General features: G+C 37.8%; 1 protein-coding gene across 1 annotated transcript in view; it reads left to right on the forward strand.

Annotated features, from left to right (window-relative positions):
• LOC148045982 (uncharacterized) overlaps nt 1-27,003 on the forward strand; it is a 121,796-nt gene that overhangs the window by 5,686 nt on the left and 89,107 nt on the right. The window contains exons 5-20 of the mRNA XM_087713393.1: nt 2,284-2,369; nt 2,929-3,072; nt 3,321-3,392; nt 4,573-4,716; nt 5,896-5,961; nt 6,618-7,223; nt 11,584-11,727; nt 14,771-14,842; nt 16,069-16,212; nt 17,455-17,526; nt 19,047-19,190; nt 20,286-20,357; nt 22,232-22,375; nt 24,274-24,345; nt 26,030-26,176; nt 26,886-26,957. Of these exons, the coding sequence (XP_087569519.1) occupies nt 2,284-2,369; nt 2,929-3,072; nt 3,321-3,392; nt 4,573-4,716; nt 5,896-5,961; nt 6,618-7,223; nt 11,584-11,727; nt 14,771-14,842; nt 16,069-16,212; nt 17,455-17,526; nt 19,047-19,190; nt 20,286-20,357; nt 22,232-22,375; nt 24,274-24,345; nt 26,030-26,176; nt 26,886-26,957 (2,201 nt within the window). The remainder of the gene's footprint in view (nt 1-2,283; nt 2,370-2,928; nt 3,073-3,320; nt 3,393-4,572; nt 4,717-5,895; nt 5,962-6,617; nt 7,224-11,583; nt 11,728-14,770; nt 14,843-16,068; nt 16,213-17,454; nt 17,527-19,046; nt 19,191-20,285; nt 20,358-22,231; nt 22,376-24,273; nt 24,346-26,029; nt 26,177-26,885; nt 26,958-27,003) is intronic.

The raw sequence follows: 27,003 nt of genomic DNA on the forward strand, positions 1-27,003 counted from the left end.
CTACTTGCCAGATGACTAAAAATATGTTTTGGAGGCTACTTTGGGGTACTTCTGCTCTAATATCAGTTGCAAAAATTTCATGCCTCTAGAAGACACTACTAAAATACAGATAGACCTCAAGTTACAAAAGTTTATTTAGGGATCAAAGTTGCAACATCACTGAAAAAAAGTGACTTATGACGGTTTTTCAGACTTACAACTATTGCAGTGTCCAAAGTTCAGATGGTTGGCAACTGACTCACATTTACAATGGTTGAAGTGTCCTGCGATCAAGTGTCAAATGTTTGCAACCTTCTGACAAACAATGTGAATGGGGAAGCCAGATTGACTTGACAGCCATTTTACTAATTTAACAAATTTGGTCACAAAGTGGGACAAACCTAACTGAACAAATATCTCACTTAGAAACAGGACTGTTGGGATCAGTTGTGGTCACAAGTAAAGGACTATCTGTAGAAATTGTCTACATTTGGTATGAGATGGGCAGCTAGCCTGAAAGTATTCAAAATAATTCAGTGTTTAAAATTAACAGATGGAATTCATACATTTAAGTGTATTCACAATTGTGTTTATGGGGCCATTAACTTCTATACACATACACACACACACACACACACACACACACACACACACACACACACACACAGTCCAAATGAACATAGGACACAGAAGTGCACTATGAGAAACATTGGCAGTCATTCGGCTTCCAAACTTTTCAGTGGCTTTAAAACAGACAAAATACATTATCATGCCATGATATAATCACAATGTACTAATTATATAATACTAAGCCAGAATGTGGTCTGGAAGTTGTTGAAACCATGGTGGCTTGCGGAATCAGCGAGGCTTGGTGAACTGATATTAGCTGACATCATTTTTTTTTTCAACTGCCATTTTTGTTTTGAATTGCATATTTAGCATTGCATGCTTTAATATTTTATATTATAATTTCTGTTTAAACTTGGTTTGCTGATCACAATGGCAAGAGGAGCAGCCCTATAATTTTTTTTAATGCTACACATCTTGTGCAAGGAGAGAAAAAAATCACGGGTGTCAGAAGCACAATCCTGAGTATTAGGTCTTCCTTATTAACCATATTATTCTCTGTTCAGAACTGTACATCAATTAGCTACAGATAGTGCCAATCCATTTTTGGCATCATAATTCTCAACCATCTTGAAAAGCAGGAAAACTCCATGTTTCACCCTAGTATCTTCTTATATAAGATAAATTTATCCTGATTGCTATCATTAAACCAACAAAATTGCAATAAGCTACAAGTGATTTTAAACTGGCTGAATCTCTAATCGGTGATGGAGCTTAACTCTGGATTTGGGGGTGGTTTTCAAAAATTGCAGCAAGCCTGAGGTGGCATTTGGGGGTTCACTGAACTGGGCAGAATTCTAGCTAGAGGATCGGCTGAACCTATGCGAACCCCCAGCAGCCCACTTCTGATCTGGATTGAAATCAACTGTGGCAAGCTTACACCAATTGAATAGGTATTAGTAGACATTGTACCAAAGGTGGATTCCTACCAGTTCATACCGATTTGGTGGAACCAGAAATGGAAATGGTGACTGGGTCGCCGAACCGGTAGGGACAGCATGCTCACCACACCATCGAACTGGTTCCCTGGTTGCCGCGACATCTTTTTTTGACCTTTTAAAATGTTCTGTGCATGCACAGACCTATTTACAAGCAACTGCGCATGTGCACAGAGCAAAATCACGCAGGCACCGAACTGGCAGTAATGCCGGCAGAAACCCACTCTTGTATTGTACTGTCTATGATTTCAAAGACATAAAATCTGTCTTTTGTAAGATCTATATCTGGCAGAAATCCTAATATTTACTGTACATTATTACTCCCTAAAGTAAAACTCACTTTTCAGAGATTCAAACTTGTGAGAAAAATCAAATTTTACCTCCACACCTTTATCAAATGGGGCGGGGAGAGAACCGGTGTATCTAATGACTGTAGAGATAGAAAAAAATATCTATGTGATTGGAAATTCAATCTTTTTTAATGCTATGCCGATTTACCATATTGCAACTTTTGGAATGAATGTCTGTATCTGCTTTTTGTTCCTTCTCTAAAGAATAAGCTGGCTTCTACTTCAATTCATGATTTTATAGTATAAGTTTTTAAAGGAGTAGGAATGGCTGTCTGCTGCCATTCACCGAGGCGCTTCCATTAGACTGGAAGAAGTTGAGTTCTGAATGCAAGAAAGACATAAATGAAAGTTATTGTATTTGTCAGCTGTTAGTGTGTGTGTCTTGGCAGGCAAAGTAAAGCTATGTACAATCTCTACACAACATTCTGCGATGAGGGAAAATACTTTGACCCAGGTATTCTCCATGGAACAAAAGGTAAGAAAGAATATGGTTGCATTTTCTTTGCTATTTAAATTATTACCAGATTTTGTTTATTTATTAATTTGGTATGCTACAAATCTCTCCACCAAGTGACTCTAGCAATAGCAGTTAGACTTATATACCGCTTCATAGGGCTTTCAGCCCTCTCTAAGCAGTTTACAAAGTCAGCACATTGCCCCCACAGTCTGGGTCCTCATTTCACCCACCTCAGAAGGATGGAAGGCTGAGTCAACCTTGAGCCGGTGAGATTTGAACCGCTGAACTGCAGATAACAGTCAGCTGAAGTGGCCTGCAGTACTGCACCCTAACCACTGCACCATCTCGGCTCTAAATGTAGATTCTAGATAAAAGAAGTATGTTTTTACTTTAATCAGCCAAGTTGTTCAAATTTCTAGACTCCTGTAAGCTTTTGTGGAATAATCTGATGAAAAGATCTGAAATAGATTCCTGACTGAGAATATCAATGGCAATTTCCCTGGGTGAAATAAATCAAAAATATAATCTGCTTTTAGGGCCTTTTAGCAGATTCAGAATATTATGTTTAATTTTCCAGGACTCTCCAGGGCTTGCACCATTTTTAGTGCCATCAGAAGGGGAAGAATTCACGTCAACTATCTCCTGCTTACCTTACACACGTTGGGGATCCTAATGTCCAAAGATCAGATGTGTCAAGCTCTCCAGTTTATCCCTATTGATGGTGTGTGCTATTTCTCATTCTTGAGCCTAAGAATTTCATAAACTAATATTTTACATGAATTTGAAACAAGTAATCAAGTAATCCCTGTGTGCATGCTTGTAAGTGTGTGTGTGTGTGTGTGTGTGTGCACGTGCAGGCAAGCGCATATGAAATATATAGAACACATTACATTTTGTTCATTTATAATAAATTCACTGTAGTTGCCTCACATTGCTTACCATCTTGTCTTGCCTTTCTTTTTCATATAGCATATGGCAGTGTGGATTTTTATGACTTTTTGGATGTTGCACGTAACACCTTGCTCTACATTGATCTTGATGGTATGTACAGGAAACTGACGTCATTTGTACTTACTAAGGAACATTCCTCATTGGGCTACGGTTAATATGAAGTTATTTTCAATTTCTTTTTCACATTTTCTATGTTCTCCAGGTTCATGTATCTTTTTTGTAATGGCTCATGTCCTTCCTCCTTCTCTGAGTCAAATCTACATTTGTTTATGCTTTTTTAAGTTTCCTTGCTGCTGTCAGTCACTAATGCTGAAATAAAATTCAACAAGACAACTTGAACAAGAAGGAAGGCACTATTCTGTCCTTTGCCTCAGATAACCATAATGCTTGAGGACTTTTCTAAACCTTATCAATACCTATCAAGTCACTAGCCTTTTAAGATGAACTGGAGGACTTCAAAAATTAGAAGTGACTATTTTATGTGAATTTACAAAAACCTGACAATTGTTTGAGGTCAATACTAAGATAATTTTGTGAACTTTTAGCTACAGGATAGTTCTGAAAGCTAATCATTGTTGTCAAGTCACTACCAAAACACTTGTGAATTCGGTGAAAAGTTTGGGCCAAAAATGCTTTACTGATATAGTATTTCTTCTTGGTTTTATTCCCATGCTACTGAAATTTTCATGAACATTCTGTGATACCATATTAGTTTGGCCAAAGCTTGTGACCATAACACAGGTAGTCCTCACTAATTGGGACAGAAATGTCCTTAAGTTAAAACTTCCATACAACTTAACAGCAGCAGTTCTGTCAATCCCAGCTGCCATCATTAAGTAAGAATTGTATGGACTGTTGAGCAAGGATTTCACGTGACTCCAATTTCCTGCTGGGTTCCCTATTGACTTTCTTCTTAGAAACTGTCATGAAAGGATGCAGATTACAATCACCTGACCACAGGAATGCTGAAAGGACTCTAAGTACAGTGACTGGCCATAACACCATTGGTTCAGCACCGTTGTAATTCTGAACTATTGTTGAGTGAGTGTCATGTACATTACACCCATAATGTAAACAGACAGCTACAATATAATCTATAGACTGTGTCTCTATATAACTTGGTGCACTATTTTCTACCCATCACTCTGTCCACCAGCTTTACAGACAAATTTCTGTATATTTCTCTATTGAAATATACAGAAATTATTAAGGTGATTTTCAATTTGGGATTTCTAATTGTCCTATTTTCATTCTCTTGCATGTTCCGCAGCTTTTGAAAATGTTCAGCGCATTTTCCGAACCATTAAAAAAGATATGATAGCCTTTGAAGAACTGGAGCAAACTTTAGCATGCTTAGGGGTCAGCCTCAGTCCCCTAATTATAGAGCAGACAATAGAACGCACTGCAATTAACAGTAAGTATCTGCCTATTTCAGTGCATGCTGGTTTGGAAGAGATGATACCATTAAAAATATTATAAAATCTGATATTAAACTCAAGGTTGTTGTCAAATTTCTTTGTTTTTTTTATTTCAGCAGAAGAACCAGATTATTATTAGAGCTAGAAAAGAAAATCTGAGCTCATCCAAGCTCATCTCAAAGGAAATGTGATCTGTAGTTTCAAATTCTTTTTCAGTATGCATCAAAATTGAACAGTACAGCACAGTGGTGGGTTCTGGGTGGTACGCCCAGGTACGAGCATACTAGTGGTAGGTGGGAGCAGCGGCCACCATACTGAAACGGTGGTTCATTGGGTCCACCCACCCACCTGCGTTCCTTACCTCTTTTTGAGGGAAATGGGCCAATTGCGCACATGCGCACAGCGTGCAGCACCTGCGCGACCTCCACGGAGCAGCTGAGTGTTGCTGGGCAGTGGTGTGCACATGCATGCACAGTGCACGTGCCCAAAGAGCATACCTGGCCTCTTCGCAGTGTACCAGTTGTGACAGGATCCGGAACCCAGTACTGCTACAGCAGTGCTTCTCAACTTTGCAACCTTAATTTGTGTGGACTTTAATTCCCAGACTCCTCCAACATGTTGCTCTCTGGAGGATTCTGAGATTGTAGTCTTTCCAGTTTAAAATTGCTAAGGTTGAGAAACACTACACTAGAGACATCGCCAGTTTCCTTGCTTTATCGTTCTATTACATTTATCACGAAGATAGAAGTTTTTACTATAAATTGAGATGAAAATTAGCTATGGCGAAGAGTAGGGAGGAAAGTTTTGAGATTTTCAGCTAATGTTTTACATCAGTTGTTTAGTTGTTATTTTCTGTCACAGTAACAACAGATACATATGTGTTTGACTGAAATGAATATCCATTCCTACAAAGTCCAAATACGTATCAACTAATGAAAACCCAATTAAACCAATTGTCCCAAGACGACACACTTCGATTCAATAAACCAATAAAGTTGGACTTCGGTCAACTCCATTGTAACGTTCATTCTTCAGGATAGCTAAGATACAGTTTATCAATAATTAAGCATGGGCTGCCTAATGGGAAACTATAAGTATACAGTTGTACAGTAAATGTGGGGAAAGAGGTTCCTTTATACAGTACATGCCTGAAGTCCCCCTTTTTGTTTTGACAGAGGATGGGAAATTGAACATCTCAGAATTTCTGACTGCTGTGAAAGGATTATTAAGTCAACATATGCGTAAGTGCCCACAGCCCATGAATTAGGTTCATAGTAGGATGTTGTTTTAGCCCAGGGACCTCCAACCTTGTTGTCCGTAGATGAGAAAGGAGAGGATGGCAATCTAGATACTGCACGTGTGCAGATGTAGCTTTGCTTGTTCACCCACCTCTTGCACAGCACAGTTTCTAACAGACCACAGGCTGCTACTAGTTGATGGCCCGGGGCTTAGGAACCCCTGGTTCTAGCCTGTTCTGTCTGGTCCTTGCAAGTTATTTTTGGGTTGTTGTAAGTATTTACAATGGATGCTATATTAAACTGGTATGAAAAAGATTGATTTACTATGAAAAAGAATTATATTTGTATTATTTCTAAAATTCAAAAAATTATGGTATACTTATTTTCTGAACTAAAATAGAAGGTACACTTTACTTTTTTAACTTTATTTGATGGTTCTTAGAATGTCCTATCTTTAGGATTCATGTTTTATTTATGAATCATTGATTGGGAAGGAGATAATTGGCTAAAAGAAGAGCAATGATTCTTAGACAAAATTGGGAGATGTAAAGGAACCTTACTGTTATCACAGTAAGAGTGCAGAGAGCCCTTTTATAGAGGTTTCTTATTTTGCCTTCAGATGCAAATCTCATTATTTTTTTTCTGCATATTACTAATAGACGAGTATGGTATTTTGGATAGAGACTCTTGTCAAGACTTTCCTACTATGGATGATTCTGAAGTTGAATGGAGAAGAAGTATTTTCATTGATAAGGGGATACCGCTTTGCTATGCTCACTTGATTGGATTACATGAACCAAGTGAAGAGATCACTGTTGAAAGCCTACAGAAGAGAACAAATAAATTTCAGAAACCTGTTGGGCTAAAACAAACCAATAAAGCAGCGGACACAGTTTCTATGGATGAAAAGGACAAGAAAAGCACAGAATGGCCCAAAGTTAGATCAAAATATGGCTATACAAGTCATGACACACTCTTTCCATTAAGTTCCACTCTCCCACTTGGAGAAAGTAAAATGATGACCCCACAGTCAAGGTTAAGAGGGCAATTGAAAAAACCCCCAGTACTACCTGATCTTTCTTTAGTTCCTCATACAAGCACTAGCAGTGAAACCCTGAAGCAGAAAAAGAAGAAGAAAAAGAAGCTTTCCTTCCAAGAAGTCCTCCCAATTAAGCAAGATCTTGATGAAGACACACAGGAAACCGATGCTATAAAAGCTGAAAGTGAAGATACAGAACAGTCAGAAGACCAATCATTTCCAGAAGGTGGGTTTTGAAATGTTGTATATTTAATGTAATATACATTTGAGCTTCCATGTTTTGGATGAATGAAATGTGGTGAATAAGTCAGATATCTATCTATCTTCTAATGAATGCCAGGGAACTGTCTCCAAAAACAGCTAGTATCCAGTGGGATTCAGCCAGTTTGCACCTATTCAGGAGAACCAGTTGTTAACTTTCTAAGCATTTCATTTGTTAGGAAAAAAAAATATCATTTTGTTTTTTTTCCACTTTACAGGCTAATCCTGTAAGAAAAGCAGACTAATCTTTATTGCCCTGCTTACAGAAACTGTCCCTCCGGTAAACACTTATTACATTGTAACAGCTAGGTGAAGCACCCATTGACATGAGTGATGTTGAGTTGGCCATGCCCACCCAGTCACATGACCACCGATCCCCACCTACACAGCTAGTCATTAGGGCAGAGCACCTTTTGTTAAATTATTTTAATCCCACCACTGCTAGTATACGACACAGCATCTCCTCTGCTTGACAACTAGGGATTTGGCAGGGAGAGGAAAGGTGAGCCTAATGCATTTTAGATTACATAAGGGCCAGCTGAAGTCAGAGGCTTTTGTGGAGACCTATTTAAGATTGCAGAGCTAGAATTATCTACCAGGATTTTGCATTACTTTATCCTTGACAAATTAATGGTTCTCCCTGACTATGCTGCATATATCAGTTTGCTTTTTACTCGCTCTACCCTATATAGTCTTCTAAATGAGCTTCAAATGTATTGAACTACAACCCCTGTAATTCTCTAAAACCATGGCCACTTATTCAATATTCCATTTTTGTCTTCTATATTCTTATCTCTGATATTCAGGCTTTTCAATGAGAAGTCTTATGAAGGATTATTTATGCAATTTTCTCCTTTGAGCAATCATTCCCAAATGTTAGGTAGGGCCAGACCTTGGATGTCTTCTCATAAGATGTAGAGGACTAAAGAATAATGGTATTAGATTATTCATGTGGATAATGAGTCCATTCAGTTTTATTTGTTTCATCAAACCAAAGGATCAATGGCGTTGGTATGTTCTATGTTCTTCTGAACCTTAAGAAATTCTGATGATTGTCTTGTTGGATAAGCACTGAAATTTAGCAACAGCAATAGCGCTTAGACTTATAAACTGCTTCATAGTGCTTTACAATCCTCTATAAGTGGTTTAGAGGCAGCATATTGCCCCCAACAATCTGGTCCTCATTTTACCTGCCTCAGAAAGATGGAAGGCTGAGTCAACCTTGAGTCATTCAGGATGTGCAAACTAGTGTATGCTTTTGATTATCATGGCTACATTCTACATGCTCCATCATGAAGACCAACAAAGTAGATGCCTCTAAATCAATCTTCCTCAACTTGCATCTTTCAGATGTTTTGGGACTGCAACATCCGACATTTCCAATCATGGAATCTGAGCCAAAACACATTGGCAAAAAGCTTCCTTAGAACAACTTATGAATGCATGAGCAAAAACCTTTTAAAGTTCCAAACACTTTTTAACAAAATTTATCTGCCTCCTCCTAGCTAACTGACTTCATACTGTGCTGTATTCTTGTTTTGTTAACTGGCCTCCGATACAAGTAGTCCTCAACTTACGACCAAAGTTGAGCCCAAAATTTCTGTTGCTAAATGAGAAAGTTGTTGACTGAGTTTTTTCCCTATTTTACAATCTTTCTTGCCACTGCTATTAAGTGAATCACTGCAGTTCTTAAGTTAGTAATATGATGGTTAAGTGAATCCGGTTTCCCCATTGACTTTGCTTGTTAGAAGTTTGCAAAAGGTGATTGCAATGACCCTGGGGCACTGCAACCATCATAAACATGAAGCATCCAAATGTTGATCAAGTGACCATGGGGATGCTGCAATGGTTGTAAATGTGAAAAATGATCGTGAGTCACTTTTTCCAGTGCTGTTGTAACTTCAAATGGTCACCAAACGAATGGTTGTAAGTTGAGGATTATTTGTACTTTCTCAGATTTCTAGTGAGTCATTTAAGAAAGCCCAAATGGGAAAGCTCTTCAGATAGCAATTTGCAGACTTTTTGTTTGATTTCTTTCCTGTGAAGGGATTGAACTGGAGCCATAGGATCCTTTATCATCAGCCTCACTGCCTTTTAATGACAGTGAGTAGGACATGACCAAGCATTCGGATGGTAAGCAGTCACTATGATGGCAGCAAAGTGAGCATCTGTTGTGTGGAATGCTGCTTATCTCACATAGAAAGCACAAACTTGTCCAAAGTACTCTGCTAGATTCTTCATATCCCAACATGATTGGTGCTCTCAATAGGCTTGGGGCAAGTGACCAGCTTTTATTATGCTTAAGAGAAAGACTAAGAAATCAACAGTGAAACCCGCTCCCTAGTGGGATGAACCAGAGGCTAAACATGCATTTAGGAATGAGGGTTTTTCTTTCATGTCAGATACATTTTTGTTTGGTCAGGTTATTGGAAAGTTTGTCAAAGCAGAAGAAAGGAGGCCTAAGTTGAAACTTTCTATTTTCAAACCATGAGCCAGAGAACAGAAAGATGTCTAACATCCAGATTTGATACTGGCTGGCTCAGCTACCATGCCAAACAACAAATCTGGCTTGTTTATAGCATCTTGCTTAGTTGGTTTTCAGCATTATTATTTTATTTTATTTTTTTAAAAAACAAACCCAGTGTTTCCCAATCTTGGCAACCTAAGATGTATGAATTTCAATTCCCAGAATTCTCCAGCTAGCATCAAGTCCACCTATCTTAAGATTGCCAAGGCTGGGAAATGCTGCTCTCTACACACACACACACACACACACACACACACACACACACACGGATCTTTTTCCATCAGAGAAAAAAAGTTGACCATGTACCGAATCATATTCAAATGAAAGATCTACTTTTGCTTTATATGAAGTGATAGGAGCAAGTCATAAAGATATATGCATCCATAATCGTCCTGGAGATTGTCATCATGGCCTATGCACAGACATTGGGGGAGAGGACTATTTGAAAAAGCCACTAATGTCTGATTTTTGAATTTAATGCATGATGGTCATTGTTTCCAATGAGTCTCTGCTGCTTAAGTTCCTATGCTGATCTAAGTTTAGTAGGTTACATAAAAGTCAGATGCTACTGGAAAAAATGAGACCAGATGCTTTTTACCTTGTCATCCTAATGTCCCATGAAGCATTGATTGTGGCCACCTGAAATAATTGATAGGTGTGTAATTTGCAGGCTACCAGATGTGGATTCTGACTTTTTTCATTTGTTGTTTCTCTTGTTTTTAAATAATAATTCAAAAGCAAAGTCTACTAGGTCAGGGGTGTCAAACTTGCATTGTCACATTGTCATCGCATGACATATTGCGACTTCCCCCCCCCCCTTTGGCAAAATGGGGGTGGACGTGGCCAACGTTTCACACATCCGGCCTGTGGGCTGCAAGTTTGACACCCCTGTACTAGATGTTATCAATTGAAGAGGAATGTCTAATTGCTTCCTTTCTGTGCAATAGTCTTTTGTTGTAATATAAGAAGCAAGAACAAGAAGAGTTAGCAGCAATGAGGTTCCGTACATCCTAGTCAGCCTGAGCAATTGCAGTTAAATCTGTTTCTGAGTGCTTTCTGCTGAAATGACTATAAGAATTAATCCATGTATTTAAGTTTTTTCCATCTGTTTTACTAAAGTAGTTGAAATCAGCATTGTCTTGTTGGTTAGTTGCCTGCATCTTCCACCCAAGTCATGGACTCTCCGTTCCTTTATCTCTCTCTAAGGTTCAGCTTCCAACTACAAATTCAGAAAGTACCAATATAAGAGAGTTAATATGATACATCAGAAATTTCCAATCGTTTCAACACACATCTCTATGCAGGGGTGGGTTCCTGCCAGTTCTAACCTCTTCTATAGAAGAGGTTCCACAAATCTACAATGCTGTTTAGAACTGGTTCCAGCTCCCTCCCCCCACCCATCCGAACATCATCAAGATGAAGAGCGAGAGGAGGAATTCCAGGAGTTGAAGTTCACAAGTCTTAAAGCTGTCAAGTTTGAACACCCCTGGTTTTTTTTCTAAAGGGTTAGGGGTGCAAGGGTCTTGTAACTTGACAGCTTTAAGACTTGCACCCTTCAATGCCAGAATTCCTGAGCCAACATTTTGGTTGCTAAGCAAGAGCATTGTTAAGTGAGTTTCACCACATTTTACAAGTTGGCCATGCCCACCCAGTCACATGGCTGGCAAGCTACTCCTACCCAATCACATGGCTGGCAAGCCACTCCCACGAAACAGGCCAAGAGGTTCTAAAAATTTTTGAAACCCACTACTGTCTCTATGCAACATGTATTTTGCCCCAAACTGGCATGTCTTTTCAGCCTTTCAGAGTATCTTTGATGACATCCAAATGCTTACGGAAGATAGCATAGAAAGTGATGATCTGTACTCCATCCTGAACAAACTGGGAATCGGCATGAGTGACACAGAATTCCAGGAAATACTACAGAATGTAGATACAGCAAGTGAGTCTTTTCAGTTCTTTTGGAGTTACATCTTTATTCTGATCTGGCCCAAGAGTAACAGCAGAAGCCTTATATAATCATTGCTTTTGTGTGAATTTGTAAAAAAAAAAAAAGGCTATATTTTTAACTAAAGAAGCTATTCTTCTAGCATCAGACTCATACCAGAGGTGGTATTCAGCAGGTTCTGATCAATTCTGGAGAACCGGTAGTGGAAATTTTGAGTAGTTCAGAGAACCACTAAATACCACCACTGACTGGCCCCACCTCCATCTATTCTCTGCCTCCCAAGTCCCATCTGATCAGGAGGGAATGGGGATTTTGTAGTAACCTTCCCCTGGAGTGGGGAGGGAATGGAATTTTACAGTATCCTTCCCCTGCCACGCCCACCAAGCCACACCCACAGAACAGGTAGTAAAAAAATTTGAATCCCACTGCTGAATTATACCATACCATAATAACCAGTAAATTTCACTGCTACCCTTTTTATTGCAAAGTTGTAAAGGTGACCCCCAAATAGCCTATGTTTAGGCAGATGAAGCCATTCCAGAGATAAACCAGTATACCCAATCTAATATTTTAGGTTGTGATTGTTGTTGGATCTATTTCCACGTATCACAGCTCTCTTTGACAGTTAGAATGGTTAATTAACGGTTAATCAGTGGAACAGCTTGCCTCCAGAAGTTGTGAATGCCCCAACACTGGAAGTCTTTAAGAAGATGTTGGATAACCATTTGTCTGAAACGGTATAGGGTTTCATGCATAGGCAGGGGGTTGGCCTAGAAGACCTCCAAGGTCCCTTCCAACTCTGCTATTGTATTGTATTGTATTCTGAATAGTTTTCTGAGCATTTGATAATAATAATAACCAGTATCAACCATTAGCACCAGTCAATGGTATTTGTGATGCATTTTTGACTGGGTTTCATGTTTAATGAATAAAGTATAACAACAACAACAACAACAACAACAACAACAACCATCACAACAACAAAATAATAATAATATAATATAATATAATAATAATATTATTATATATAATATAAGAATAAGAAACAGAGTCACTAATCCTGGCTGCGCAAGAACAAGCTATCCGCACAAATGCCATTAAGGCCAAAATCGAAAAATCCTCTGATGATGCCAAATGCAGACTTTGCAAAGAAGCTGATGAAACTGTTGATCACATACTCAGCTGCTGTAAAAAAATCGCACAGACTGATTATAAATTACGGCACAATTCAGTAGCACAAATGATCCATTGGAATTTGTGCAAAAATTATAATATTAAATCAGCAACAAACTGGTGGGAACATCAGCCTGAAAAAGTCACCGAAAATCAGATGGTCAAGATCTTGTGGGATTTCCGTATACAAACGGACAAAATACTGGCGCATAATACACCAGACATCACACTGGTTGAGAAAAATAAGGTCACAATCATAGACATCGCAATACCAGGTGATAGCAGGGTCGCCGAGAAGGAACATGAAAAAATCGCAAAATACCAGGACTTAAAAATCGAAATTCAACGACTATGGCACAAACCAGCAGTGGTAATTCCAGTGGTAATTGGCACACTGGGTGCTATTCTAAAAGCACTGGAATTACATTTAAAACAATTAAAAATTGACAAAATCACCATCAGTCAAATGCAAAAAGCCGCACTGCTTGGATCTGCACGCATATTACGAAAATACGTTACGACGTCCTAGGCCCCTGGGTTTGCCAAATCCGGCGAAACAACTGGCCGCTGTGATACAATTGTATAATAATAATAATGAAGTTACAAGAAACAACTAATGAAAAGGCTCCATCTGAAAGACCAAGAAAATTTCTGCTAGAATCTCATCTCCACATTGTCGTAGCTGCAAAACAGGACCCAGAGATCATTGCAAATGACCAACTGAAAAATGTATGTGATACTGAGATTTCCATAGATTCACAATATAATATTACTTATACAATAATAATTTGTGTCAGAGAGTTATTGGAACCTTTTTGCCAACCTGACTCCAAAAGCCATTGTGTAATGAATGGAAAAGAAAATCTTGATAAGCTCAAAATGTTTTGAGACAAAGTGTTTTTGGAATGATATAGCAAAACTGAACTATTTGACACAATTACACAAGATGTATTTGGAGAAATAAAAGTGAAGCATTTGCAGAAAAGGGATACCTTGACAACTGTAAAATATAAAGTGGTTTTATCATACTTTGGAGGTATCAAGAGCCAATAGTACAACCAATATTGTACAGGCATTAAAATAATAATGGATTCAACTAAATATTGACATATTATAGAAGCTATTGTTTACTGTTGCTGAAGAAACTGAAGATAGAAAGAAACTGGGTATTTCAACAAAACGATCTGACCAAATCAACCACGAAGAACTTACAGGAAAGAAATGGTTTATGGAGGATCTTTTCAGTTCCCAAACTTGTATATTATTAAAAAAATATCTAGGGAGATCTCAAATATGACCATGCATGGAGACATAAAAATATTTCTTAGCAAGAAAAGTTCCACAAGGAAGAGTGGGAAACAATCCAAAGCAAGAATAGAAGAACTACAGAAAATTGATTGGAAGTTATAATTTCTGCCAAAGGAGTTGTTACAAATATTAAGCAGGAAAGTGAACACGCCTTATTTTGAATCAGTAAAGAACTGCTCTTATATGGTAAGGTACAATCAAATTTGCACAACGTTATATTTAACATATAGCCTATTATTGAGGTTATATTAGTTTATTTCCAGATTCATTGATGTATAGAATTTGTCAGGACAGAGGGTGGGGCTAAACTTTTACATGTGGTTATAAATACCCTTGACCAATATAGAGTTAGGAAACCTTACTTCTCCAGATAACATTGGATTGCAGTTCCCAAAGTTTATGACTTGTTTTCATATTGGCTTAGATTGATACAGTTTAGAATCTAGTAATCACTTGGAGACCCACATTTGCTTCAACCTCCTCTAAAGATCAACCGTATTATGTATAAATCCCAGTAAATGAGTGCTTGTAACATGTTTGCAAATTGGCATTGCAGAAGACGGGACAGTGAATTTCAACAGCTTCATATCCGAAATGGAGAAAATGTATTTCTTGAGTGAATTTGCAAGTGAGTAAACCAAAACACTATTTTCAAGCCTGGGGAGGGATATGGTAGATTTTCAGTTCAGTCTCCATTTTTGTACTCGCTTAAACCTAAAACCAGACCAGGTAGAGTTTTATCCTGCTCTAGTGCATCCACAAGGCAGGGTGGCAAAAGTCAAGATAATGGCTATGACCATGTGATTGAAACCTACTCCAGGTGACACCCATAAAGATGAGTGGCAGTGAGTGAACAGTTGCAGCCTCTTGACTTTTTCAATCCACCACAATGATATGTCATCAAATAATGTAAATGCTCTTGATCTAAAAAATTAGAAGAGTTATGTTTCAGCTCCAAGAGTTCGGAGTCCTCATCACATTAGAATTCTAACATGAGAAAAGAATTTCCAGGTCAAAAAGGTATTTTTAGATCAATATAACACAAAACTTCTAACTTATCAAAAGCACTAGAGCTTCATGCCTCTTAAAATTCCACAAATTGTTAGACCACAATGTTTTTAACTCACCTTTCTGCTGGAAGATTTTCCAACAATTTCTCAATGGTGATTGTCATTAGTAGCAGCCACTCCCTCTCTTTCTCTCTCTCCTCTTGATTTTTTATAAGAGTAATTTTAGAGTTATATCTTTGTACCCTCATTCCAAAGCAAGCATGAAGGTAGGAGATAGTAGCAGCTGCCAAAAATGAGAAAAACAGAATGTCTGCAGAAATTTATTTATCTAATTAATTTATATGCCACCCATCTCACTGTTGAAACATCTCCGGGTGGCTTACAAAATGAAAAAAGATAAATATGAAAGAGTGAAATAAGTAAGAATTAAATAAAGACCAAAAACCTTGGGGTCAGACAGCACAGTAGTGGGGTCTTTTCTCTTACCCACCCATCATCCACCTCCAGTGTAGGGTGCCACTATCAGAGTGAAATTTCTATAAAGGACACTCCTTGAGGGAAGAAAAAAAAAGTAATATTTTCTCAGGATGAGAAAGAGCTGGAAACTCACATTTCAGATAAGACAGAATATAGCAAGTGAATTGTACATCTTGATGGATCTGGGACAACATAAACTGAGAAATGGCTCACTTCACCAAAAGAAATTGCTCCTCTGATTCTTAGCCAGCAAAACTGAAAGATTTTTATCAATTGTTCATGCTCTCTTCAATTTTCATTCTGCATCTTTGGTGGCAGCATAGATAGCATTTAGTGACAAGAGTTGGACATGTTTGCAATTTCACAGTTTTGAACCACACCACTCGAGCCATCAACAAGATAGAAGAAAACAAGATGGTTCTGCATGATCTTCCTTCCTTTATTAGAAATATGGGTATCCAGCTAAAGGAAAATGCATTAGAAGAAGCCCTAAAACAGGTTGCTATTGACAGTGAGTACAAAATAAAGTATTTTTCATCCATATCACGGGAACAGCCAGCAGACATTGTATAGATAGTACCATAGTTGGTACTGGCAACTCCATCACTAAAATCATTAAGCATGACATTATATGATTGCAATGGGCTTACTTCTGCCTTGTTCATTAGGTAAGACCTCCTGTGTGATTTTATTGCTGGCTTCTCCATTGTTTTTGCTTGTTGGAAACCAGCTATGAAGTGCACAAATGTCAATCACATGCCTGTGGGACACTGCAATGGTTTTAAATATCCTATGGTTCTGAAATGTTCAAATTTTAATTATATGACTACAGGGACACTGTGACAGTTGTCAGTGCAAGGACTGGTCATAAAATTATTTTTTCAGTACCATTGTAAACTTTGAACAAACACTAAATGGAGCAGTCCTTAAACAAAGTTTACCTGTAACAAAGAACTATTGAATTGTTCTACACAAGCGTCTAAGGTGACAATGACATAATCCCAAATGTCGGCATCCCAGAAAGTAGCCCTCAACCCATTCTAATATTAATGATTAAGGTTTTTCTATTACATTGTTAAAAATTTAGAGGGTGGGCCTGGGTATTTTCCCTATACTATTATTAATTTCACGGATAAATGCTTCAAAGCTTCACATGTGTTGAGAACCTCTTCCTCCCTGAAGGGTGGTCCTTTTTATAGGTGAAACCAAAGCCCAGTGAATTTATGGTTTCCTTGCACTACTAACGTTTTCACAACTTTGTGTGCTCAATAACAGTTTTTTTCCATTTCTACTTCTTATACTTCTATTTCCAAGAATCAACTGACATGGTAAAAAATACTAAATTTATTCCTGTTCTACACTTCACTCCTCCTCCTCCTCCTCCTCCTCCTCCACTGATTCATATGTAGTAAAAGGCAACAAAGCCCAGCTAAGAATACTTAAGATTAAGTGCCCTTGTAAAATCTGCAGGCATTGAAAAATGCCACAAACATTCAATGGCTTTTTTATTTGTCTGGTTTATTACTGCATGACAATCTACTACATTGGCAAAGTATCCTGTTCCATTAGGGTCCAAGGAAAGTCTTTTCTCCTAAATTAATACCAGACATTTCAAGTGTAAAAGGCCTATATTTCTTCCATTGGCCTCCTTTCCCCTTGCCCTTTATTTTCAAAAGTATGCCCTATCTATTTATGGAGCTATCATCTGTCTACCTGCCTATCATCTATCATCTATCTTTCTCTTGGCTTGCAGGTAAAGGAAAAATCGTTGTGAAAGACTTCATTGAAATTCTTACCCGCAGTCCCCAATTTAAAGAACTGGCTGGTAAGTTAGACTGATCTTTAAGAAAGAGAGGGATAGAGATGTAGCTGAGACTTTCAGCCTTCCTACACAATCATTTTAATAAATTTCTTGCACTGCATGGACATTGTATGTATCCCCCTACAATTGTATCAGTGGTGGGTTTCAAAAATTTTTGGAACCTCTTCTGTAGGTGTGGCCTGCTTTCCGGGTCCACTGGTGGAACCTCTTCTAACCGGTTCGGTAGATTTGACGAACCGGTTCTACCGAATAGGTGCGAACTGGTAGGAACCCACCTCTGAATTGTATGATGATACTTAATATCCCCAGAGGCATTTAATCAAGCTTATAATACAGTTATATGAAAATCAGATAAGGATCATATCCAATGTGCTAATTATGATCCAATTTGACTGATTAATGTTGATACAAAGCTCTTAGGTGCTAGAAAAAGGTGTACAGCAAGTGCTACTGTTATTAAAAATGATCAAGTAGGGTTTGTAAAAACTAGACAAGCAACAGACAATAAGTTAGTTATAGATGTAATAGCCTTGTATAAAAATGAAGATCAATTTGTAACCTTGTTGATAGACAATCCTTTGAAAAATCCTTTGAAAAAAATATATAGGTAGTGCATCAGGGGCGAGTTATTCCCGGCACTACTGCCAGTTCAATACATGTAAATCTTTTGCCAGTTCCAGTGACCCAGGCTTCCAAACTACTACCACTTTGGCAGAACTAGTAGATAAAAATGTTATGAGTTCCCCACATCTAAGCTAATGGCGAGTGGCATATTTTCTGCTCCTTCCTCATTATTTAGCAGAATTGGACAAAGTTGTCTACTTCAGTATTGCTTTTAATGTTTGTATGGAACCCTTGGCTTGTATAATTAGACAAGATTTACAGAGTAGTATGTAATTTACAGAGTAGTATGGGAGATTTACAGAGTAGTATGTAATTTAGTTGACCATTAACTGGTACTATTTGCAGGTGATAGTTTTCTGATATTCTTCTATTTATTTCTAAACCTCATACTACTATTCCAATATTGATATAAATGATATTTAGCAAAACATTCTTCCATCTTTCCCAGGATTAGAGTCTTCCCCAGAAAGTTAGATCTTCACATACTGTTTCAAAAATGGGATAATTTGGACTTGGTCATTTATGCCTTAAGTGAAAATTCTGGGTTCATTTGTTTAATGATCTATTTGTTTGTATCTCAGGATGCTTCTTCAACACCAAAATTCAAAAATGTCAATATTCTTCCTGTGTTGCTTATTGTACTAGTTATTATTCAAAGGGGGGGGGGGCTTCTAAGGGTCCCTTTCCTTTCTAATAAATGCAGTACTATTGGTTCCCTTATGCTAAACCAATCTGCCCTGCATGCAAATCAGGACCTGGTGAATTATATAAGTATTCCAACTCATTATATGGAGGCTCCTGAATTGTGATTAAGTCCAGAATTCAGTTTGTAGTGAATACAGTAGGTATATTTACTGATAACTCCCTAAAATAAAATGTAAATTTGTCTTACCCCTCAGTGATGAAAGATACCATTCAAGTAATCAACAATATTAAAGAGAAGAAAATTTCTCTGAAGGACCTCAAAACCACCCTTCAGAAGATGGGCATTCATTTATACCCAGAGGAGTTTGAAGATCTAATTCAGATGATTTCAGCTGACGGTAAGTACTGCTGGAAGCACTCTTCTCAGATTCTAGCAGTAATCTCTTCAAAAAGTATCTCTCTTAAGGTAAAGATTTCTGTAACCCAAGTAATCTCTTGACGATTATATGGATACATTCATATAGTTTTCTATAAACATACAGAAAGTATTCATCATTGTCTTCTGGACTTTTTTTAATATCCCAGCATTGTTGACTCTTTCTGACTCATTATAGAAAGGTTTTAGATGTTTGGATTTTCACATTACAATGCCAAGATGATATTTTTGTTACTTAACAGTAGGAAAAGGAATGGAGAACTTGGGGATAGTGAAAGGGGGAAATGAATTTAGAGTTCAGAAAACTAAGTCCAGTTCACCTTAAGAGTCATTAGCCCTTATCTAACTCTAAGCAATTAACAATCACTAGTTGAGAAGATTCCTGTACATAGGCTTTCAGCAATAAATTACTTTAATTGAATCTCCACTTATACCTAGTGTTTTGTGCCTGACATTAACCCCCATTGACTCTCACTTGTGGATGCCATTGGATATCGATCTCATCACATATGTATAGATAAGATAACCACCTATGAACCAAATATATAAAGAAAAATATATTTATTTATAATTGTATGGATTTCATAACAGACATAAAAGACAAATGAAAAAGGAGAAAAAGAAAAAACAGAAAAGTGCAAGAAATAAGAAATCTATAAGTGACTTCCAACCTTCTTTCAAATTGATAATTACATTCTTATTGTCCATCTTCCCTCTTAAGGAAGATGGACAATAAGAATGTAATTATCAATTTGAAAGAAGGTTGGAAGTCACTTATAGATTAAATATTTTATAAATTTCCTTAGTTCTTGCTTAATCTACATATTTCTTAATTTTCAAATCCATAAATACCAATTTATTTATTTTTCTTTCAGCAAAAGGTCAATATAAAGTTTCCAAACAGTTTCTGTTGTTTGTTCTCTGACCAAATTGGTAACTTTCACCAGTTCTGCCAGTTCTGAAATAATTTTATCCACTCCACTACTGTGGGAATTTCATTATTCTCCCATCATAAATAAGAGGGAAAATTTTTAGATTAACTGTATTCATTTTTCAGGAGAAGGAAAAGCTGACATTGAGCAAGTCATAGAGAAGATTTTCAAACTACAACGTTTTTCAGACGTTGAAGGTGAGTGAGTTGAAAGGTTATTTCTTTGATAGAAATAGCAAAGTAAAAATGGTATTGAGTGGCCATACCACTAGTGTAATCCACCTTTTTTATTTATTAAACTTATATAGCTTCCCAGAAGGGGAACATTGAATAGTGAAAAAATAGAAACACAATATACTAAAGAGTCCATTTAAAACAATGAATTTTGTTGCGATAATGATGATAATGATGATGATGATGAGGAGGAGGAGGAGGAGGAGGAGGAGGAGGAGAAGAAGAAGAAGAAGAAGAAGAAGAAGAAGAAGAAGAAGAAGAAGAAGAAGAAGAAGAAGAAGAAGAAGAAGAAGAAGAAGAAGAAGAAGATACATCAACAAATTGCAGCTTCCCACAATAACATCAGTGGAACTGGAAAAAACTGCACTGCTTGGAACATTGTATATTTTAAGAAGATACTTGGTTGATACCTCGGATGCTGGCAGCAACCCGTATCAACCATTAGCACCAGTCAATGGTATTTGTGATGCATTTTTAATGTTCAGTTGACTGAGTTTCATGTTTAATGAATAAAGTATATTATCATTATTCTCACCAATAACTCTATGCCAGCTTCATCAACATCTAGGGGAAAGCTAGATTTTCACTGCTTTCCTAAAAGACAGTCATTTTTTATTTTACCAATTCTTAAGAAGACTATAATACTGGGAATGGTGGAAGGGAGAAAAAGAGAATGACCACTAGTAAAATGGATGAAATCTACTACAATGGTGATAGGGGGCATCTGTGCAGAACAAAAAGGACCAAACTGGTACAGATCTTCCTAGAGAAGATCTATCAACATGGCTGTTAAAAGTTACATTGACATGATGGCACAAAATATATTTCTGACAATGCAAACTAGTGTGCAGACTTTTGAGTCACACTAATGAGGAACACAAATCAAGTAATGGTGGTTGGGTGCTGTCACACTTTAGTGGTCAGTTTTAGCATCTGAGTTTATTGACAAAGTTATCTTGTTTCTGAAAGTTTTGAGTGAATATGAAGACCACTGCTTCTCTGGATGTTGTTGAAAATGTCATATCTTCTTCCAACTTGTGCCTCTATCGGTTTGAAAATTTAAGATGAATAAGGCCTCATGGTCACATATACCTCTGATCTTGGATGAAGTTTTTGCAGAACTTGCACTCTATGATTATCATCAGCATGGAATCTGAAAATAGATTTTGTTTTTGAATCTAAAGCATAGACTTCTTTGAAATATGCCCAAGAGAAGGCAAGATTAATTCCAAAATTGGAAGTGGTATTCTTGACTGTTGAATCTTAATTAATTGTTATAAGCATAAATAAACCAGGAAAGATTTAATGACATGTGTTAGGCACAAGTAAACTAGGACAGATGATTAAAAAAAAATTCAATCGAATAGTATCTTATGTCATGTACATGTAACATGTTTAGCTGCATAAATCCTAATTATTATTGCCAGGCTTTTTTAGATAGAACAGGTCAGAAAACAGCCTTTTCAAAAATCACTGAACCCTATTTTACTTGTAACAGAAGTAACAGAATTTTGGAAGCCTAAATATGTTTTTCCTTTCCTCCCTCTTAAAACTTAGAAATTAAGGAGAAGCCTGTCTAAGAGTCTTTTTAATATTTTTGCTGTGTCCCAAGCTAAAAATCTGTTGCTGTGTAATTCTTACGTTATTATCTCTTTGGCTCTCTGCAGTTATAGAATTCATCTGTGTGAAATATGAATTGTTGGGTTTAAATTTTAGTGGGTATAAAATACATACAGTGATATGAGACAATATCATAGGAAAAATGCAGTAAGCCAGTGATAGAAAAGGAAATATTTTTAAGAAATCTAATCTTATTTCTCCCTCTGCCCTCTTCATAGTTCTGAATTGTATCATTGAGATTATTAACCAGTTCAAGGAAATAGAGCTGAATGTTTCTGAAGTGGAGACCTCCTTCAATAATATTGGAATTCATTTAACCAAGTCAGAATTAAAGCAGGCCACTGAGACTTTGTCAGATTCTGGTGAGAATTTTGCTCCTCCTGTTTTGGGGAATACCTGCCCAAAATCTTGCTCAGAAGAAGGAGTTTGGCAGGAATCTTCTATGGAAACTAGAGTTCAAATAATCCTTTCAAAAGTTGGTGTTGGAATACATGGAAAAATAATTATGGATCAACTGATTTGATCAATTGTGCATAGGCATGGTAGATTTATGTATATTTTGGGCCCTTCTTTAATACTGGAATTCCAAGTCACCTCGCAAAGGAACTAATTGCTTATAAACATTTTCTTGATCTGCCAGAGTCTTTGCGCGCTCACGCGCACGCGCGTGCGCACACACACACACACACACACACAGAAAGAGACAGACAGAGAGAGAGAGAAAGAGAGAGAGAGAAAGAGAGAGAGAAGCAGTAGCGGAAAGTTTGAATAGTTCGGAGAACTGGCAAATAATACCTCTGCCTGGCCTCAGACTGGGGTGGGATTGGAGATTTTGCAGTATCCTTCTCCTGCCATGCCCACCAGCCACACCCACAGAACTGGTAATAAAAAAAATTGAATTTCACCTCTGGTGTAAACTAACCCTATCCTGCAGTGTTAAAGATGCTGGTGGTAGGCAGAAACCTCCTCATGTTCCCATTCCCACAATGGCCTTTTTCTGAATGACAATGTACTTTCCATCAATTGGGTGAGAGTATCTGCATCATGCGATGCAGTGGCTCAGTGACTAAGATGCTGAGCTTCTCAATCAAAAAGGTCGGCAGTTCAGCGGTTCGAATCCCTAATGTCGCATATGGAGTAAGCTCCCATTACTTGTCCCAGCTTCTGCCAACCTAGCAGTTCGAAAGCATGTAAAAATGCAAGTAGAAAAATAGGATCCACCTTTGGTGGGAAGGTAACAGCATTCCGTGCACCTTTGGCATTTAGTCATGCCAGCCATATGACCACGGAGATGTCTTCAGATAGTGCTGGCTCTTTGGCTTTGAAACCACTGCCCCCTAAAACCAGGAACGACTACCACATATGTATGAGGGGAACCTTTACCTTTATCTTCATCATGCTCTCCATGTTCCAAGCAGGTCCACCAACCTAAAAAGCCTTTTGGCCTTTGCCCTGACCCCAAGAGGATAAAAGAAATTTAAAATTAGTACAATGCTAGCTAGCAAAGGAAAAATAACAACAAAATCCAAGATATCTGTAGGATATAACCTTGGAAAAGTCTGGTGGCTCAAAATTGTGTTGCTCTTGTTCTGAAGAGTTTCTGAGGAATAGTGAGCTATTTTCTCCCTGTAGCATTTTGATTCTGTTTCCTCTGCCCTTCATGTGACTATTTGATGATGTTGAAACTCAGGAATTGATGGCATAGAAATGGAAATAACCAAGTGAGTTTGAGTTTCCATTTGGAAATAGGTTTCCAGTGGCATCACACCTGCACTGTTGGGCATACCCTGGGTTTTTTGGGGAGTGGGGGTAGATTGTAACTTCCTAGATTCCCCTTTGCTTCATTTGATCATTTACACTTTCTTAGAAATTCCTGGCCAAGGAATATGGGTTATCATCTAACCCAGGGGTCTCCAACCTTGGCAACGTTAAGACTTATGGACTTCAATTCCCAGAATTCCTCAGTCAGCAAAGCTGAGGAGTTGAAGTCCACAAGTCTTAAAGTTACCATGGTTGGAGACCCCTGATCTAACCCTTTATTAAACTACTTCTGGTGAAAATAATACATATATTGTATATTTTTAAACTTCTGCCTTTCCTGTATTTCTGAGCTGATTTCCTGACTGTAACACACATGGCAGGCAATCTTCCATTTTATGTGATGTTATTATCTATTGTTCATTATGCTGCAACAATATTAACAGCACATTTGGTTGGTCTGATAACATTTAATGGTTTCCTTTCTTTTTTCTTTCAGTAGCTGGTGAGACCGTGGATGTTAAAGAACTGATATCAGCTATGGAGGAAACTAGACGGTTTAAAAATTATACTGGTAAAGTTTTAGGAATGTGTTATGTGTGTAGCTCTGTGTGATCTCTTTTCTGTGGGATTTATATGCAACTTTTCCACATCAGCTGATAATAAGTACTCAGTCAGTTCCTTTTTAAAATTTATATAGTCGTTCATCTTGCACAAGGGACTCTAGGTGGCATACAAGGATTTTAAAAAACAAAACTCTTACACTATATAATCTCAGACATCCAGTGACATAATACAGTAATCCCACTCATAGGCAGAAAAAAATACATCAACAATCACAACACTCAACTAACCTGACCCAAACGCTTATGAAAACAGCCAGTCCTTCAATGCCCTACAAAAGTATAAAAGGCTTCGGACCATCCAAGTCTCCAGGGGGATGATATTCCATAGGATAGGCATGCCCACCAAGAAAACATGACTCCAGGGGTTCCACAAGAAACATTGATAGAAAGAACTTGAACCGTGCCTTTGCTAGATCTAGTGGGGCAAGCAGAAACAATGGGAGAAAGGTGCTCCTGTCCTACAGGTAGCCTGGCATATCATGAAGGTTTTTACAGGTGATTACCATCTGGAAGCTTACTGGGAGCCATTCGGGACCAGCCACAGTTTTTGAATGCTCTTCAAGGGTGTCTCCATATGGAGTGCATTATAGTAATCCATAAGAGAAGTACTTTTTTTTTCAAGAATTTTTTTATTCTTTTATTCTCTTACATAGCATTTTAAGTATACATTCACATAGTTGTTATTCTTCTATACATTTATCATTCTTATGCATTTGTTATTTCATTTAATAGGTTATAATATACAATTTGGGTTGATTTATTTATCATCCCTTCTTCATGTTATAACACCACCTCATTTTCCCTTTCTTTTCTCCCTCCCTCCCTTCCATAAGAGGAGTACTTGAGTCACTCTGACTAGGACAACTGCCACACAAACCATCTGCAAAAGCTCCCCTGGCCATGGCGACCCTTCATGCAGGAGGACACCCAAACTGTGCACCAATCCTGATTGGGGTAGAATACCCCTACAAGAGTTAGTTGGAAAATCTTTAGAACTAGGGGCTTTAAAACACATGGTCTTGCCAGGATTGAACCAAAACCTCTTCTTCCCCCATCCAGATTCTCACAGCTTTCAGGCATCATTAGGAAAAGACTTAATTGCACCAGTTGCCTGGGGGGGCAGGGGGGAGGGGTGACAGAGAGAGAGAGAGAAATTGAAATGCCTTAATTAGAGCAATACAGTATACAGGTTCCGGAAAAGGAAACAAGGCGACTCTTCTAATATTAGAACTACTCAGACCTATTTTGCTTCCTATCATGGGTTAGCAAAAGATAGCTTGGTTTTAATGAATGTAATCTACACACCTATTTAAAGAACAGCTTTAACTTTGATGAATGATGTCTATGGATGTCATGAACACAGTGTGAAGAAGAATGGATTCTCACCCCCTCCCACCACCCATGCCTTTTGTGCTGTGTGGTCCAGTCCTTTGACAGAAAACAGTGCTGGAATAGTTCCTTGAATAGTTACTTCAGTCTTTGGGAAGTAAGAATCCCTTCCACCCAACCAATAGAATTATCCATAATTCCCTATAGGTTTGTCAAAACCTGTGGACTGCGTTGCTCAGTCAAAATGAGAATCTTGTTCTTCTGCATAGATATAAGTAACATTGCTGATCCTTGCCTCTCTAGCTGTGCTTGACTGCATCCTAGCTCTCAGGTTGATTAAGGAACACCAAGCAGAACGACTGAAACTTGAAACGGAAGCCCTCAGAACAATAGACCTGCCCATGGCTAACCAGGTGATTCGCCAAGCAATAAGATCAGCAAATATAACAGGTAGGTGGCCAAGACACAAGGAGAGATGTACGGTAATTGTCCTAAAATTTTAATAATTTAACAGGCTGAGTCCAAGGAAGTTGTGAAGTGCATCGTCAGTCTTAAGTCCTTTTGTGCCCACAAGAGATCTAAGTCCAGCCCACCTTGAATTTCACTGACTATTATCTACCGCCAATTGGCTTTGACCATTAGTAGTTCAAAGTCTTGTAGAGTGTTAGCAACAATTTTGTTCCAAAACTTTACAATTTTTTCCCGATCAAAGGACACTGTCTAAAAATGTCACTTCATCTCTAATGGTTTGAGAATAGGTTATAAATATGCCAGCCTTCTTCTAACAATATGCTTAATTGGGTTAATGGGAAAGAGTGTTAGCATATTACGTGAATGCCAGAATGGTTTTAGGCAGAGAAACCACACTTTTTAGATAATTGGAAGACATACAGTATTTTGGCATGGTATTTCAAGAGAAAAGATTTAAACGAAATAAGTGGAATAAAGGATTAGCTATTCATGGAAAGGGGGGGATATTAAATGAAAAGCTCTCTTTTGAGCATATTTGAAAGTTGTTCAGGGTAGATTTTGTTTGGTCCTTGATCAATTTGATTTCAATTCATGTTCTTATTTTTTGTAACAAATTACAAAGCATTGGAGAGAAGAATTTTACAATTTGTAACAATTGCTTATCTTTCTTTCCCAATGCAACTTGCAGAAGCTGGAGAGGCAAAATTCAATAACTTCTTGAGGATATTGATAAGGAATCCACAGCTTAAAACTTCTGCAGGTATGATCTGACAGTCCCTTACAGGCATATGATGCTCTGAGAGACA

Source organism: Thamnophis sirtalis, unplaced genomic scaffold, assembly GCF_051295495.1.
Source record: "Thamnophis sirtalis isolate CommonGarterSnake01/CBP01778 unplaced genomic scaffold, rThaSir2_p1.2 scaffold_4, whole genome shotgun sequence".
NCBI lineage: Eukaryota > Metazoa > Chordata > Lepidosauria > Squamata > Natricidae > Thamnophis > Thamnophis sirtalis.